The sequence below is a fragment of the Lagenorhynchus albirostris genome, chromosome 4 (assembly GCF_949774975.1).
Source record: "Lagenorhynchus albirostris chromosome 4, mLagAlb1.1, whole genome shotgun sequence".
In the NCBI taxonomy this organism is placed as follows: domain Eukaryota; kingdom Metazoa; phylum Chordata; class Mammalia; order Artiodactyla; family Delphinidae; genus Lagenorhynchus; species Lagenorhynchus albirostris.
The window spans coordinates 74,415,908-74,432,218 of record NC_083098.1 but is presented as its reverse complement, the minus strand read 5'-3'; the positions used below and the strand labels follow the sequence as shown (position 1 = coordinate 74,432,218).

At 40.9% G+C, this 16,311-nt stretch overlaps 1 protein-coding gene across 1 annotated transcript in view; it reads left to right on the top strand.

Annotated features, from left to right (window-relative positions):
- Window positions 1–9,879, top strand: part of KIT (KIT proto-oncogene, receptor tyrosine kinase) — an 84,257-nt gene extending 74,378 nt beyond the window's left edge. The window contains exons 14-21 of the mRNA XM_060147276.1: window positions 177–327; window positions 2,195–2,286; window positions 2,818–2,945; window positions 4,021–4,143; window positions 7,605–7,716; window positions 7,831–7,930; window positions 8,280–8,385; window positions 9,510–9,879. Of these exons, the coding sequence (XP_060003259.1) occupies window positions 177–327; window positions 2,195–2,286; window positions 2,818–2,945; window positions 4,021–4,143; window positions 7,605–7,716; window positions 7,831–7,930; window positions 8,280–8,385; window positions 9,510–9,638 (941 nt within the window). The 3' untranslated portion in view covers window positions 9,639–9,879. The remainder of the gene's footprint in view (window positions 1–176; window positions 328–2,194; window positions 2,287–2,817; window positions 2,946–4,020; window positions 4,144–7,604; window positions 7,717–7,830; window positions 7,931–8,279; window positions 8,386–9,509) is intronic.
- Window positions 9,880–16,311: the final 6,432 nt, after the last annotated feature.

Below are 16,311 nucleotides of genomic sequence, written 5' to 3'. Positions count from 1 at the left end.
AGGTTACTCTGCTGCTTTTTGCTAAGCAATGTTAATAGATAGGATCGTACTTGTACTAAGTAGGCTTAGCCTTGAACCTGAGTGTGAATGGCCGTGATCACCCTTGGGTATTTTTATGGGAGGCTGGATGGTCTGTATATCTCACCTTTTCCTAACCTTTTCTTAAATGCTCGTAGGGCCTACCCTGGTCATTACAGAATATTGTTGCTACGGTGATCTTCTGAATTTTTTGAGAAGAAAGCGTGATTCATTTATTTGCTCAAAGCAGGAAGATCACGCAGAAGCGGCGCTTTATAAAAACCTTCTCCATTCAAAGGAGTCTTCCTGGTAAGACTGATTTACATAAATAGCTGTTGACAGGCAGTTCATGGAGTCTGAGGGTTTACAATCAAGGTTGATTCTTTAAAAAAGTGAACCTGAGGTACTTTGAGGTACAAAATCAGAATTATTAAATGATTTAAATGTGATTAACGGTTTAGAAGGTTCAAATAGTGTTTTTAAGGATTGAAATAGTGTTGAACTTAAATTTCTGTTGATTCTTAAAAATGCATCTTTAGTGTTTTTCTAAGCTTTAGTTCTGTTCAATTGAATGAATTCTGTACCTATTTCTCTTATCATCGTTCTGTTCTTGGTGTCATTCTCTTTATACTGTTGAGCCAGGTACTGTATGCGTCTTTACAGTGAGACACTGTTTATAGGGAAAGTGGGAAAGGCTGCCAAATTGTCACGGTAAATTCCTTTAAAACCTTTAACAGAATGGCAAAGAGCTCCAGACAGCTCTCTGCACATAGGTTTCTCTCCATCTACCTCTGAATTATTTCTGTATACCTTACCCTTTCTTTTCTTAACTCATGCTCTCAAAGGCACAACTACTCCAGCACATTTTAAAAACTTTTGCCTTATTTTCATCTCTTTCATCCTTGATACCGTTCTGAACTTGAATGATGTGTCAAGGGCTTCAAGTTCCTTTAAGGAGAATCGGTGTAGTTTACAACCAGAATAGAATTCTGTGCCACGTCTTGCCTTTTCTTTCCAAGTGTTGTTAAGATCTGCCATTTAAGCTTTCCTAGATCACCCTGCCCAACAGAAATCCTAGTAATTGCGCCTAATCCCTTATACTTTATATTTCTGCAGTTGTGTGGTGGGTTTCCTCTTTCCTTTTTATTTGCTATATCCCCTACATTTTGAGAAGGCAAGACTTGTCTCCTAAACTTAACCCCAGGCCCTCAAGGAAACCTTGGTAAATATTGTTGATAGGCGGTTACCTCCTAAAGTGTTTTTCTATACCTCTGGCTAAAGTTTTAAATCCTAGGTGAAGCTTTTTAATTTTTTTTTCAATCCTGTAAACTTTGAGTAGTGACAAGTGGAAGTAAAATACAGTATAAACCAAACCATCTTTTGTTAGTTTCTCCAGTGCACATCCTCTTTATATGAATAAATGAGCCACTTTGCCTTATTTCTAAAACCTTGGCCCCTTGTATATTTTTTAACTTTCTGAAGTAATGGCCTAAATTGTTCAGTCCTGTGTAGTGTTTTCTGTGCTTTGGGATCCCATATGGGATTGGAACCACCAGCACACTCTGAAGGAGATTGTTGTCATGGTGTTTCTATGCTAATCAGAAGCAGGAAGTACTAGAAATCTTGAAGACTCTCCAGCCAAATGTTGCAGATTCAAGAGGTCCAGATGGTTCAGAAAATCATCCAAATTATTGGTGTTTATCTGAACCAAACTTGGTTTTTTTAACCCTTCTTCCATCAGTTGCTATATGTTAGTGATCTCTGTCTTCCCCCACTAATAACACATCTCAGAAGCTCTGGTTCTTTGTCTCTTTCATCTTGTCTCTCTCGAGGCTAATTTAGAGAGTTTGAAGTAATGTGGGATAATGCTTTTGGTTCTCTGCTTCTCATTAAATCCCTGGCGTCAAGAGATGGGAAATTTCTGACCTGAGTTCCATCTACAATTGAACACAAAAACGGCCATCTAATTCCCGGGGATTGGACCCGAATGTTGAATATTAAAAACTCGTATCTTACTGAACAAGATTTTCCTTATTGAAACTTGGCAATGCTTTCTTTAAACAAAAGCAGCCTCTTATGTTCAAAAAGGGATGGGGAGATAGAGCCTGGCCCTTGTGTGCTCCCCCATTTCCCATTTTATTTAATCATGATTTGATGCATGTTTCATCTCTCCCAGTGGTGATAGTACTAATGAGTACATGGACATGAAACCCGGAGTTTCTTATGTTGTACCAACCAAGGCAGACAAAAGGAGATCTTCGAGAATAGGTGGGTACCTATCAAGCAATAAAAACAACTTCATTGACAGAGGGTTTGTCATACCACTGTGGAATCTAACACCATTCCTGTAGTGACCGGTTCTCCTTTAGGATAGGATCCAATGGCCTAGGATCCATTGCCACGGGATCCAGTGGCAATGCCAGTGGTCAATGGCAGTTAAGGGTTGCAAGTGGATATTTGGGGTCAGAGCGTGTGTTATTGTATCTGAGCATTTTACTGCATATATGATAACATGCATATCAAAATATATCAAATACATATTTTGCATATAAAAAATATGAGACTTTTGTATTCATCCACTGTTCTTGTTCCCTGAAGATTTTGTAACTTAGCCCAGGATTGGGAATATTAGCTTTGTGATTCAGTACCTACCTGTCCTTAACATTGGGGAGGTGATTTGCCTGCAAGTTCAACATCAGTTCCTTGATTACCAGCCCTTGGAGGTATTGTTGTCACTGTCTTTTACTGTCCTTACTTGAAGGTTTTAATTGCTAGGAAAATCCCTTCTCCTCCTACCAGGTTCATACATAGAAAGAGACGTGACTCCTGCCATCATGGAAGATGATGAGTTGGCCCTAGACCTGGAGGACTTGCTGAGCTTTTCTTACCAGGTGGCAAAGGGCATGGCATTCCTCGCCTCGAAGAATGTAAGTGAGGGTGATTCTCAGAAGAGTCCTCTCCTTGCCCCCATGGCCCCCAAGGGGCATTTTAGAGCCATAGTTAGAAGGCAGAGTGTCATTTGAAGTGTGGTAACCAAAAGCAGAGGAAATACAGTTTCTTTATGTTCTAACTGCTGTCTCTTCGGAATTCATGTTCTCATTTGTAAGCTTTAAAGTGCAAGCTTGTCTAAATAAGCTTTCTATGAATATATTTTTTATATGCAATGAATTCATTTAAAACTTGGCTTTTAGGATATAGGAGCTGCTCTTAGAAAATAAAGAGAGAATTATTTGATCAGCCAAAGGAGGGGGTACCTCATGTAGTTGCAGTGCTCGGTGAAGCATATACTTGGGTCTTTTTGAAGTTAGACCTCAAATATTGCATGTATGGTTTACAAAGTGCAGGGGAGTAAGGGATCAAGAGAGAGCGATAAACATTTGATCAGAAGGTTGGGGGTGGGAAGAGAAGGATGGAACCAAAACAAGGAGCATGGTCTCTGGAAGGGTGAGAGGAATTCCTTAGGAAATGGGACAAGCAGAATAGAATGAGGTTACAGAACCTACCCTTAAGTTATCATTGGTGACATTTCCAAACAATGACCAAACTCAAAGAGGATATAGGATGGCTGAGATAAAGAGCCTCTTCCCTTTGTCCTTAGGAGGTATCAGATTGAAGTTGTAGACATTTTAGAAACTCTTTAAAAGGACATTCGAAGAGAAGCATGTAAAATGAGTTTTCCGTTTAAAAAAATGATGGGACTATTTATAATGTATTTTCCTATGAATGAAAGTAGTCCTAAGGAAAAAAAGAAGCATTTATTCAAGTTGGTTTTGAAAGTGATTATAGTAATTAAGGTCCTAACAATGTGAAACACAAATTTGAACATCATTCAAAGTGTAATCTAGATATTTATTTTTGGTGCACTGAATAGTTTAAACGTAAAGCAAAAGTATTGGCACTGTGTGACATGAGCAGCATTCTAGTATTAAACATAGCTTTCACTCTTTAAAAGTTTAAAATAAATGTAAATGGTTTTCTTTTTGTCTCCCACTCTCCTAATAGTGTATTCATAGAGACCTGGCAGCCAGAAATATCCTCCTTACTCATGGTCGAATCACAAAGATTTGTGATTTTGGTCTAGCCAGAGACATCAAGAATGATTCTAATTATGTGGTCAAAGGAAATGTGAGTACCCACTCTCCCTTGACAGTCCAGTGAAGGATTTTTGTTTCAAGTTTTCTTAAGTATTGCTTTTTAGGATTTTCATAATGCAAATCCTACCTTTGCGGTACCATGCATTTTAGCAGTCAAATTAAGTGTACTTTAGCAAAATTCCGATAATAGAATTCCTAATTCTAATTGTGTAATTATGGAGCATGTGAAGGAAACAGAAATAGCCTTAATTTTCATTATAGCCTGAGAATAGCAATGAACTTGATTTTGTTCAAGTGAAACAAATGTGGACCTGAAGGTCACAGCAGGAGAATTTTATTTTGAGATTGACATGCTATGTGAAAAAGATAATGTTAAGTCTAAGATAGTGTTCAGAGTTAGGTATATAGAATGTTGAATCTTATAATCAAGAGCTTATTAAAGACATTCATAAGGAATAATTGGCTTACGGAACATAGTGATTTTATTTCAAAGTGCTTTCATTGCCAGTTTTCATTGTATCGTCAGGACAAACCCTTGGCATTAGAATGCAAGTCTTCACATTTTAAAAGTTGGAGAAGCTAAAAACAGTGTATTTTAGTGATATTTGTCTGAGATGACACAGGTCAGTAGAGGCTGAAAGCAGAGCCTATGATTTCTAGAGGAATATCCCATTAGTATGGGAAGCCAATAGTCTTGAACATATATTCTTCTGTATCTATTTTCCCAGGCCCATACCTATGGTCCAGAGCTATTCCTGGAGGTAGCTCTTGTGTGCCTTATGATGATGTAATATTTCCTTCTCCATCACTATGGCATCTCTGTGGGTGGGCTGTACTAGACTTGTTTCTTTGCAGAAGTGTTCCTGGATTTACTTCCTGATGATAGCATGCGTTTCTAGTAACTCGAGGAGTGTTAATAACACCAAGTCCTCTCCGTCCTGGTACACTATTGGAAGGAAGAATGAAAGGTGGTTCTCTATCCAGGCCTTTGAGTATTGACAGAAGGCTACTGGGTTCTGGACCCAGTCTTGCTGAGTTCGAACCTGGTTCTATCATTTAGTGGTTGTGTGATATTTGGCAAGGATTACCCCAGCACCTCTGAACCTTGGTTTTTCTCCTTTTGGTAATAATACTGTCACCTGCCTCGTGAAGTTGTTGTGAGGATTAAATGAGTTAATATACATAGTAGGGCGTTTAGAATAGTGCCAGGCACACTGTGGCTAATACTTATATGAGGCACTTATTATTATGGCTAGATGTCTTATTTAGAATCTAAGTAATCATGACAGTGGTTATGCTGCAGCTTCTTAATAGCCCATTCTTGGCTCGTGACCTTAGTTGGAATTAACAAGGATGGGTCAGGTGGTTAGGTCCCACCAGGCTTCAGATTGTGGACTCCAGCTAAGCCAGTTCTACTAACCAGTCACAGATATCACCCTTCACCAGGCTACTGGGTAAGGAGACCTAATGGGACAAAATTAAAAGCAGGGAAACTCACACAACATGTTATTGGCCCCAAATTTACATCATAGTCATTTGAGACCTCCTCGTTGTGTCAGTTTCTCTGAAAGTTCTTCGCACACGTTCTTGGTCGTTTTTGTGCTGTGGCCCCTATCATAGTCTGGTGACAGCTGTGGATCCCTTGTCAGAACACTGTTTTAAATGCATAAAATACATAGGATACTGAGAAAAGCCATTAAATGGAAATGAAGTTATTAAAATATTAAAAAGTACCTCTGTGATATTCATTACACGTGCTTCTTTGTTACACAGAATAACATGTTCTAACTGTGGGTCTAACAACTACTGTAATGTCTAAGTGATGAATATAAAACTGTAATGTGAAGGTATCTATGTTACTGTTGGTGACAAAGTCACAGGCACTGCTAAGACCTGGTGCTTTATTGCCTGAATTTATAATTTAAGGAAATGCTCAACTTCAGTTAGTCAAGACAAGAATGTAATTTTTTCCCTTCCAAGTTCACAAGCTCCTGAATTCAAGACACATTGTAAATCTCAGGTTAAGGGCCTCTATAAGAGTTTTAGCATAAAATCTGGGAGGGGATACTGGAAAGCATTTTTTTTTTCCTACTGACTAAAATAACTTTAAGACCAGAAAAAATTGTCTTCCCAGTTTTCAATCCTAAATGGATTAAGCGAAGGATTGATTTAGCTTTTTACGGTAAATTAAGATCCAGGAATTCAGAAATGTCTCTAAGAGGACTAGTCACGGAAAGTTTGGCTCGAGGTTAGCAGGAGGAGTTCAGGATGTGAAGTTCAGCCATTGAATTTCAACCCCAAATCTGCCACTCACCACATTGGAATAGTCATAGTCAGCATATCCGCTACTCTCTATCACGTGCTTGCTTGTACAGGGCAAGTTTTCAGACGCTAGTGAGTCAGCAGTACCCAGCTAAGCACTGGTACCCATATTATCTCATTTAACCCCCAAGACAACTCATGGAATTTGAAGTATTATTTTTGCTTTACAGAAGAATATCCTGAGGCTTAATTATAGATGCATAAGTGACTTTCCCACTGTATTAGTAAGGGATAGTTTTGGTTGCATATGACAGAACACCCCCCAAAAAGTAAAACAAATATAGGAGTAGCAGGCCGGGCCTGGTATGGAGGTTCCATGATGTACTAGGGGGAGCGAATTCCTCCACCTTTGTTTCTTTTTTTTTTTTTTTTTTACCATCCTTGGTGTAGCCCTTATCTTCATGGTCCATGATATGGCCATGAGAGAGCCAGCCAACACATCCAGAAGAGACAAGAAGGAAAAGGCCACAGGGCACATGCCAGCTTCATTTTAAGGAAGTTCTCCTAAAGCTGTCACACAACACTTATATACCTTAGTGGCCAAAACTGAGCCACATGGCTGCACGCAGCTGGGAAGGAGCTGGGCCATGCAGTCCTTACCGTGGGAGGCCATGTTTCTATCAAGGGAAAAGGGTAAATAACATTCAGTGGTAAGTAACCTCTGTGTTACACAAGGCCAGTGGTGGAGCCAGGGTTAGAACCCATGTATCTGTGTCTGACTGTCTGTGCTCCTATCCACCACACTGTACAGACTCAATGTCCCCATCTTGAAAATGGGGATAGTATACAGTTGAACAATGCAGGGACGAATCTCAGTATAAATTAGAGCCAGCCCTCCGTATCCACGGTTCCTCTGCATTCTTGGATTCGACTCACCGCAGACCGTGTAGAATTTATTATTGAGACATATTCATGTGTAAGTGGACCCATGCAGTTCAAACCCTCGTTGTTCAAGGGTCAGCTGTACTTGTGATCCACCTATTTCAGAGGCAGTCGGGGTCATCTGAGGTTATGTGGGTGGAAGGCCTTCGTGAGATGCCCGTCAAGTTCTCACCTCCACCTCTCAGCAGAAGCAACATTTATAGGAATATATTCTGTTCCGTTTTTTTTTTTTTTTTTTTTTTGAGCTTCATAATTAACATTGTTGACTCTGTTATGCTTCCATTGCAGGCTCGGCTACCTGTGAAGTGGATGGCACCAGAGAGCATTTTCAACTGTGTGTACACGTTTGAAAGTGATGTCTGGTCCTATGGGATTTTTCTGTGGGAGCTGTTCTCTTTAGGTAAAACGAGCCTTGCCAAAGCCTCCTTGATCAGACTTAGAGCATCTTCTTTAAGGTGTTGTCAGCGTCCTGCTTGCGTATTGTTACACTGATTGCAAACTGTTTGTGCCTCAGGAAGCAGCCCCTACCCTGGAATGCCAGTCGATTCTAAATTCTACAAGATGATCAAGGAAGGTTTCCGAATGCTCAGCCCTGAGCACGCACCTGCGGAAATGTAAGGGCCCGCACATTCTTCCTTCAGATAATGTTTCCCCTTTTATTTTCCTTTTTAAAGACAAGCTCAGATGTTGAGGGTTTTCACTAGCACAGTTTAAAATGTCGCTTGGTTCCTTTTTTATGACATCTTGGTCAAAGGTCGTTTCTGTAGCTGATTTTCATAATTCTTGTCACCAAATATACAGAAAGTTTTGGCAGCATCTCATAGACACAGTTTTATTTTATGCCCATGTCATTCACTATGTCCAGTTGCGTAGCCCTGGAATTATTTTTGAAATTGCTGCATGGCATACACCTGAGGACCAGTTAAGGGCATTGAGGAGTGATAAATGGCCCTCATTTTGCAGGTATGACATCATGAAGACTTGCTGGGATGCTGATCCCCTGAAAAGGCCGACATTTAAGCAGATTGTGCAGCTGATTGAGAAGCAGATTTCAGAGAGCACCAATCACGTGAGTACACTCTAGCCGGGCAAAGGACCTCTGCTCTCTTGGTTCCAAGCGTGTCCTTCTCAGGCTCTGGGGGTGAGGACTAAGCTACCCACCCCTTCTCTCCTTGGCTTGGGCTGTAAATTGGGCTTTGGGTAGGAAAGTAAAGCAATGGAAACAGTTTCTTTTTACCCAACCCCTCCATTCTGGGCCAAGGGCTATGAAATAAGGAGGTGAAAGAGTAGAGGGCTTGGCACTCAGAAGTGTGGACATAGATGTTTCCATAAGGATTTGCCACATTTCCTCTTCCACCCCAAGTGCTGGTCATGGGGTCGGCATGCGCTCTGCCTCACGTGTCAGGCTATTCAGCCTTTGGAGGGTTGGGGTGATGTGCACTAGAATAAAATCAGAGAAAAGACAGCTTGTTGCTGCAGTAAAATAAACCTTCTGCTCAAGAAAGCATAGCCAGAATGTGGCAGATAGCTGTCATGGCCACAAGCCATAGAGAATGAAGACGTTGTTTGAAGTTGGGAGATCCCTCCCAGTGATTTGAGGAGGGGGGAAATCAAAACTCAAATCCATCATTTGTTTGGCTTTTAAGGAAGAATGAGTGATCCTTACTTTGACTCAGATTTTTTTTAACCTGCTTTTTTTCTGGTTTGTGTGTTTAGAACTGTCTTTTCTTCAGCATATACCACTGATACTTTTGGGTTGAAGCTTGCTCTTCCGGGTGTCAAAGCACATTTTGAATTAAACAGCATTTCACACCCAAGAGCCCGGTTCTCAATGGAAGACCCCCGGAAGGACCACCGATTTCTTAGTGACTGACATCAGCCTTTGGATTGGAGTTGGCTGTAGAGATTTATACACCTTTTATAAAAGTTAGATCATTCTCTTTCCCAGATGTGTCCCAGCAGAAAAGCACATTTTGCACCATCACTTCTTAGGTAGTCAGACCTTGGGGAAAATGAGGGATAGAACAAAGCTTGTCTTTGGTCAATATGATTTGGTTCTTGGCTGTAAGGTCTTGTAAACCTTCTGGCTTTAGGAGTCTTCATAAGTTGTGATTCTGAGGCTGCAGATGTGCCCCTTTGTTGCTGTGCTCGTTACGGGGGCTGGTGTATTAACTGCGGACTTGTTTTCCTCAGATTTATTCCAACTTAGCGAACTGCAGCCCCCATCGGGAGACCCCCTCGGTGGACCGTTCCGTGCGGATCAACTCGGTGGGCAGCAGCACATCCTCCACGCAGCCTCTGCTTGTCCACGAAGACGTCTGAAACAGAATGCACATCTGGGGGTCGGTGTTGGGGGGTTCCCCGACAAGAACGGCCCCCATTCTTTTGGTTTTCATAATGGTTATTTTGTTTTCCTTCGACTCGAATCCTCCTCCAGGGTAATGGACACCCCACTGTACTCCTGTCTTTATGAGCATACTTTAGTGGCCGATGATTTCTGTCATCCGCTACCATTGAGCTGCATATGTTCCCAATAGCAAGCTAGCCCCCGTTAACGGAATAACTTCAGACTTGGAGAAAGGGTGGGTGGGATGGGCTATAGACACCCTGAGTCCTTCCCAGGGCTTCTCCAATTTCTGCCTGAAAAGTATAGTTGATAGTTTATTTGAATACATGGCAGTAGTCACCTTCATTCCTCATAACCATCCGTAATGATACGATGATGCGGCAGGATTAGAAACCGAAAGCTCATCCCTTGATGTGGAAAATAGAATGTTATTCAAAGGGCAGAAGCCTATGAGTATCTGGGCTCAAGAAATCTAGTATTTCATGCTGGGAGTGAGACGTAGGCCTTGGAAAAATGCTTTCCAGGCACGAATAAAGACTGCTGGGTGTGAGCCTTTGTGGTCCTGACCTGTTTTCTAAATAGAGTTCACAATTAGGGAGCTGAATTGGAGAGAAGGCCTCCCCAGCCTGCATTTTGTATATACTCATCTGTAAATTGTACAGATTCACATATTTGAGGGGGGAAACCCACACGATGTAGTTTCTGGATACGATTCTGGCTTGAGTCTGCTGTGTGTAGGGATAGCTGAAGAGCCAGACAAGTTTGAAGGAAACCGTTAGTGCTTTTTTTTTTTTTTTCTTTTTTAAAGAAAACACATAATTGCCAAGCACAGTCTTAACAGAGATCTCCTTTGTAGCCGATGAACTTGCTCTAGAGATTGTCCAGAACAAGCTGACCAGCTTCCGAATGGCATTGTGTTCAGTGGATTTGATGCCGTTTGAAAAAGTGACCGATTTACTGCATGACTCCAGCAGAAGTGACAAAACAGTACTGTCTCAGTTGGATTCTTCTGTAGCCGGAAGTAAACTTTAAATTCAGCCTCCATCACAGACATGTCCTAGACACTGGGCCAGTATCTATATAAGTGTGTATGTGTGCGTGCGCGCGTGTGTATGCTTGTAGACAAATATTTTGGGAGTAGTCTTGCCTTGAGCCCAAGAGGGTCCTTCAGTACCCAAGAAGTCGCTTGGCTTTCTTCAGCACAGCTCTTGTTTCACTCCACCTAGCTGTGTAGAGAAGCTTACCAAAGCTTACATAGAGGTATATAGGAAGTGCAGTGCTTAAGGACCTGTTGATTTGCAATCCACCTGCACTTAAGGCACTCTGTTATTTATACTCAACATACTCTACCTGTTCCTTAGACCTTATTAATGCTACTTTCCCACTGAAACAGATTTAAATTTTACACTTTAGGCTGTAGCCTGGATATTACTGTTAGAGTTTACCTTTTTTTTTCCTACCCAACTGGAAGAGATCCATGGGTACATGGCAAGGTTTGTGTGTTGTCTCGTGAGATTCAGGTATGCTGCCCTCACGGTTTTCTCCTCCTAGGTCTCTTAGCTTTCATTTAGAGAACTGTGGCCATTTATCTGGAAGTAACCATTTGCACTGGAGTTGTATGCTCTCGCACCTTTCCAAAGGTAACAGGTTGGGGCGTTTTGTTGTCACGTAAGAAGTTGTCGCTGTTTGCCATACTTTGAAAATTTCCTTTGTGTTTCTATTGACTTTGATTATAGTAAGAAAAATGGTTGTTAATTGTAGATGTCTAGGTACTTCAGGGGCACTTCACTGAGAGTTTTGTCTTGGATATTCTTGAAAGTTTATATTTTTATAATTTTTTTCTTTTTTTTTTTTACATCCCATGTTTCTTTGGCAGTGGCTTAATGTTTGAAATTATTTTGTGGCTTTTTTTGGTAAATATTGAAATGTAGCAATAATGTCTTTTGAATATTCCCAAGCCCATGAGTCCTTGAAAATATTTTTTATATATACAGTAAGTAACTTTATGTGTAAATATGTAAGCGGTGCAAGTTTAAAGGATGTTGATGTTCTATGTTTTTTCTCTGATATGTTGTCCAATTGTTCACAGTTCTGAAGAATTCTAATAAAAGTGTAAATATATAAATCAAGTGGAATTTTTAATTATTTCAGACTCAGGGAAATTAAACTTGAAAGTGTTAAAGTGCGTTCACCCTGACATTAGAATGGTTTGTACCTAGGATGCGTAAGATACACGCGAGGCTACCAGATTGCTAGGATTTATATACTTAAAGATTCAACAGACATCTGTTAAGAATTTGTATGTGCTGTATTTTCTCATTTTCTCTCTACAGCCCAAGGTCTCCATTTAAATTGAGAAATAAATGTAGAACACATTGAGATGACTGCACAGTGCTGTGATGATTATTAGGTTGACTCATGTGAAATGACCATCCTGGTTAGCAGCAATTTTATGTGGTTCAATCTAATATAACTGGCATGTTTCTTCCTAAAAGAGATTGTCTAAAAATTAATATGAACAGTAAAGTAATTCACAAGGTTGACATGAGGAATCCCAAGAACGTGGTTTGTATTCTTGTTGGCTTGGATTTTTAACATCCCTTCTGACATGTCCATGTTCTACCCTTTCATCTTCATTCTCACTTGCTTCTGGAACAAAATGAAGTTCTACCACTTGCTTGGAGGAGGTGACTTGTGCCTTTTAATTCGGTACTGTCCTTTGGCTGGAGCAACCTTTGTGATCAGCAGGGACTGTCCAGACCATTGGAACCTGCATAGAAGCCTGAGTGTTACTCCAGCTTAAAACAAAGAATCACCCCGAACCACAAAATCCTATTAAAAATGAGTTAAGCACACAAAACACCATCAGTTTTATTTTCTTTTTTGACATGGCATCTACATCTGCAGAAGTAACTCCTGGAAGGAGAGGGAAAAGGGGTGAACGGTGAACTGTAATGAAGAAGAATCCTTTTAAAATCAGGGGGGAATGGTGTGGCCAGAAACATCAATAATCAATGAAAAACAGACCCACAACTCAGTCAAGCGTTTTTCCATTATATTATTACTGACAGGAATGAATGCTAATTGACCACAAAACAAAGAAATCCTTTATGAATGGTTTCATTGTCATTTAGACTTTCTCATGTGTGTGTAATCAAGAGTTAGAAGCAATCCCTGGCCCTTATATTATTAATGTAGCTGTCACCTTCACTGGCCCAGCTTTTAATCACAAAGTAGATGCTTGGTGTCCAGTCTCTCACTGGGTTCAAAGGTGCCAGCCTTGTCTCGACCCCTTATTGCTCTGTGACATTGGGCAGATGAACTCCTGAAATCTCATTTTCCAAAACCGTGGTAACTGCCTCAATGTACTAAAATGAAGCTGTCAGACCACCTTGTTCATATGCCTATTACATAAATAGCATTCAAAAATGGTGATTTTGGGGCTTCCCTGGTGGCGCAGTGGTTGAGAGTCCGCCTGCCGATGCAGGGGACACGGGTTCGTGCCCCGGTCCGGGAAGATCCCACATGCCGCAGAGCGGCTGGGCCCTTGAGCCATGGCCGCTGAGCCTGCGCGTCCGGAGTCTGTGCTCTGCAGCGGGAGAGGCCACGACAGTGAGAGGCCCGCGTACCGCAAAAAAAATAAAAATAAAAAAATGGTGACCTTTGTCCTGGCTGATGAGGCTCGTTAGGAAGGAAGAAGATGCTCCCGGTTACCCCGCATAGAACTCTACGGTCAAAAATGTGCTTCTACCTGTAGTCTTTCTCTAAAATGCGAACAGTACCATACTAGTTTGCTGGTGAAAATTGACTTTGCTATAGAGATTTCTGTGTTTTATTAAAATCCCAACTTTTTAGCCAGGAATTCAAGGCTCTCTATTCTTGCTCCAGCCTTCTCTCCACGCTTCTCTCATGTTACCCTCGACTCATAAATATGCCCCACTCTTCTGCTTCCATCCATTCTGACTTTATGTTGTTGTCTCTTCTCTCCCAACAAGCCCCCCACCCTTCAAGACCAGGGAAATAAACTCAATTGGAAGTTGCCTTTGAATCCCCATGACATTTGGTACCCATCATTTTTATTGCTCTTATCAATCTATTCTGCCTGGTACTGTAATTATTTTGATTTTTTGTGTTATCTGCTCCCCACCGATACTATAGTCAGTGTTAAAATTAATTAACATAAAATACCTATATGTGGTGGGTCACTAGTTTCTCTGGTTATCATTCACTTGTTAAAATTAGACAGTCCAGAGGTTAAATTGCTCACGAGTTTGCAGGAGGTAAAGACTTGCCCAAGTTTGCTTAGTGGTATGTGAAGTCTCTGCACCTCCGTGGTGGCAAGTACCTGGTCTTCCCATGCTGGCATCGAAGTCTCAGCTTTCTCCAGGAAGCCTGTACTTCGCAATTGGAGTTAGCCTGAGGAGAGACTTACCCGTAACCCTTAAATGATCACTTCGTTTCATTGTGCCGATTTCAGAGCACTCTTTTCAATTATTTGATTATTTAGAACAGTGCCTAGAACAGTACCTGGTCTGTAGCAGACACTCAATACTTGTTGAATGAATGAAGTTTTATGCTTCTCCTTGGAACTTGCCCCCTGGCCTGCCCTCACTGGTTCTCCTCCTCTCTGTTTTCCTCCATCACCCCTTCAAAGGTCAGAGTTGCACAGAGTCTGGCCCTTCATGTCTTTTCATCTGACATCTCCCATCAAGCCCTAGTCTGTTTCATCTCATCCCTGGGATGTGGCCATCACCTACAAACAGACGATTCCAATTCTGTCTCTAACATTTCTCCCCTTGTATATACTAGTGTTGCCAGATAAAACAGAGGACACCCAGTTAAATGTCCCATACAATATTGGCGACACATAGATGCTAAAGATGTATTTGTTGTTTATCTGAAACTCAAATTTAACTGGGTGTCCTGTATTTTGTTTGCTAAATCTAATAACCCTTGTCTAGATTTTGGGAATATTCAAGGTCCAGCATGTGGAAGAAATGAAGAGTTAAAGTGATTGTAAAACACAGAGGAGGAACTTTATTTTAGTGAAGGTCTGTAGGTGGGAAATCTTGTTTTTGCTGTCTAAATTACTTCACCATCATTCTTGAAAGATGTATTCACTGGATATAAAACTCAAGGTTGGCAACTTCAGCATGCTTATTTCCATGCTTTCTTCTGGTTTCCATTGTTGTTGAGAAGCCAGGTCAGTCTATTGTTCTTTTGAAGATAGTTATCTTTTTTCTTTACTGCTTCTAACATTCTGTCTTTGGTTTCACTATTATATATCTAAGCTCGAATTTCTTTCTATTTATCTTATTCGAGATTCTTTGGACTCTGAATCTATGCATTGGTGTTTTTCACTGATGCTGGCAAATCCTTAGCCCTTTTAAAATTGCCTCTGCCCATCCTGTTTCAGTTCTCCATGTAGGATTCCAATTCATTGCATCTTAGAGCCCCTCACTCTGCCCTCCATGTCTCTTAATCTTTCATATTTTCCTTCTTTTGTCTTTCTATGCTGCATGCAAGGTAATTTCTGTTCTTCCTGTCATCTGAATCCCCCTTCAGCGCCTGCCTAGGGAGACTTTTTTTTTAGCACCTTTATTGAGGTATAATTAACATACCATGAAATCCACTCATTGTAAGTGTACAATTCAGTGATTTTATTAAATTTATAGAGCTGTGCAACCATCCCCATGATACAGTTTTAGAACATTATCCCAAAATTTTATCTCATGCTTGTTTGCAGTTAATGAGTATTCAAATAATTTAAATGAATTAATTTTCAATAATTCTTGCCTTGTAAGATGACAGCACATTTTTGGTGCTCACAGCACACGCACGCAGTCATTTATGTCTCTGGGATCTTTCTAGACTAGATGTTTCGGTCATATAAATAACAGTGACAATTGATAGGTTGCCTTGTTTGGATATTATCAGTGATGATGATGCCAATGGTGATGAAGATGATGATGATGGCTACCAGTTGTTGAACGCCTACTCTTTACCTGGACCTACATCGGATGTTGTATGACTGTTAGCATCACTGATGCCATCTTGGGCCCACACAGTTCCTCCTGTTCTTCCACTGTCCCTACCCAGGATTATGCTGTGCGGTAAATCACTTCTTTATTGTTAAGGGCTTTGTAGTTAATAGATATCGTTTACTAATCATTACAACCAGGTGGCCTCTATGCTCTGGTAGTCTCCAAACCATGATGAAATCCTTTGTTGATGTATTCCCGGCGCCCGTGAGACTAGTTACCCATTCATAAATCTTGACTTAGGAATGCACTCCCTGTTTCCAAGCACGTACCCCCATACCCTAGGTTATCTATAAAAGTATCCCTGGCCCCTCGGCAGTGTGGAGTGCAGCTGCAAATATTCTAGATCATTGTCTGCCCAGTCCACCCCGTGAGTAAGCTACCCTATGATAAACTGATCCGTTGATTAAATCGAGCTGCCTGCCTCATTTTTCGGTCTCAAGATAATTTCTCATTTCGATGGGCATTTTTTGTTCTCCCTGTCCTCCGACAGATGTTTTACACATTTTACCTCATTTAAGCTTCAGAATAACACTAGGAGGTAGGTGTGATTTATCTCCGTCTCAAGGTGAGAAAACTGCCTCGCCCTAAACCTCACAGCCATGAG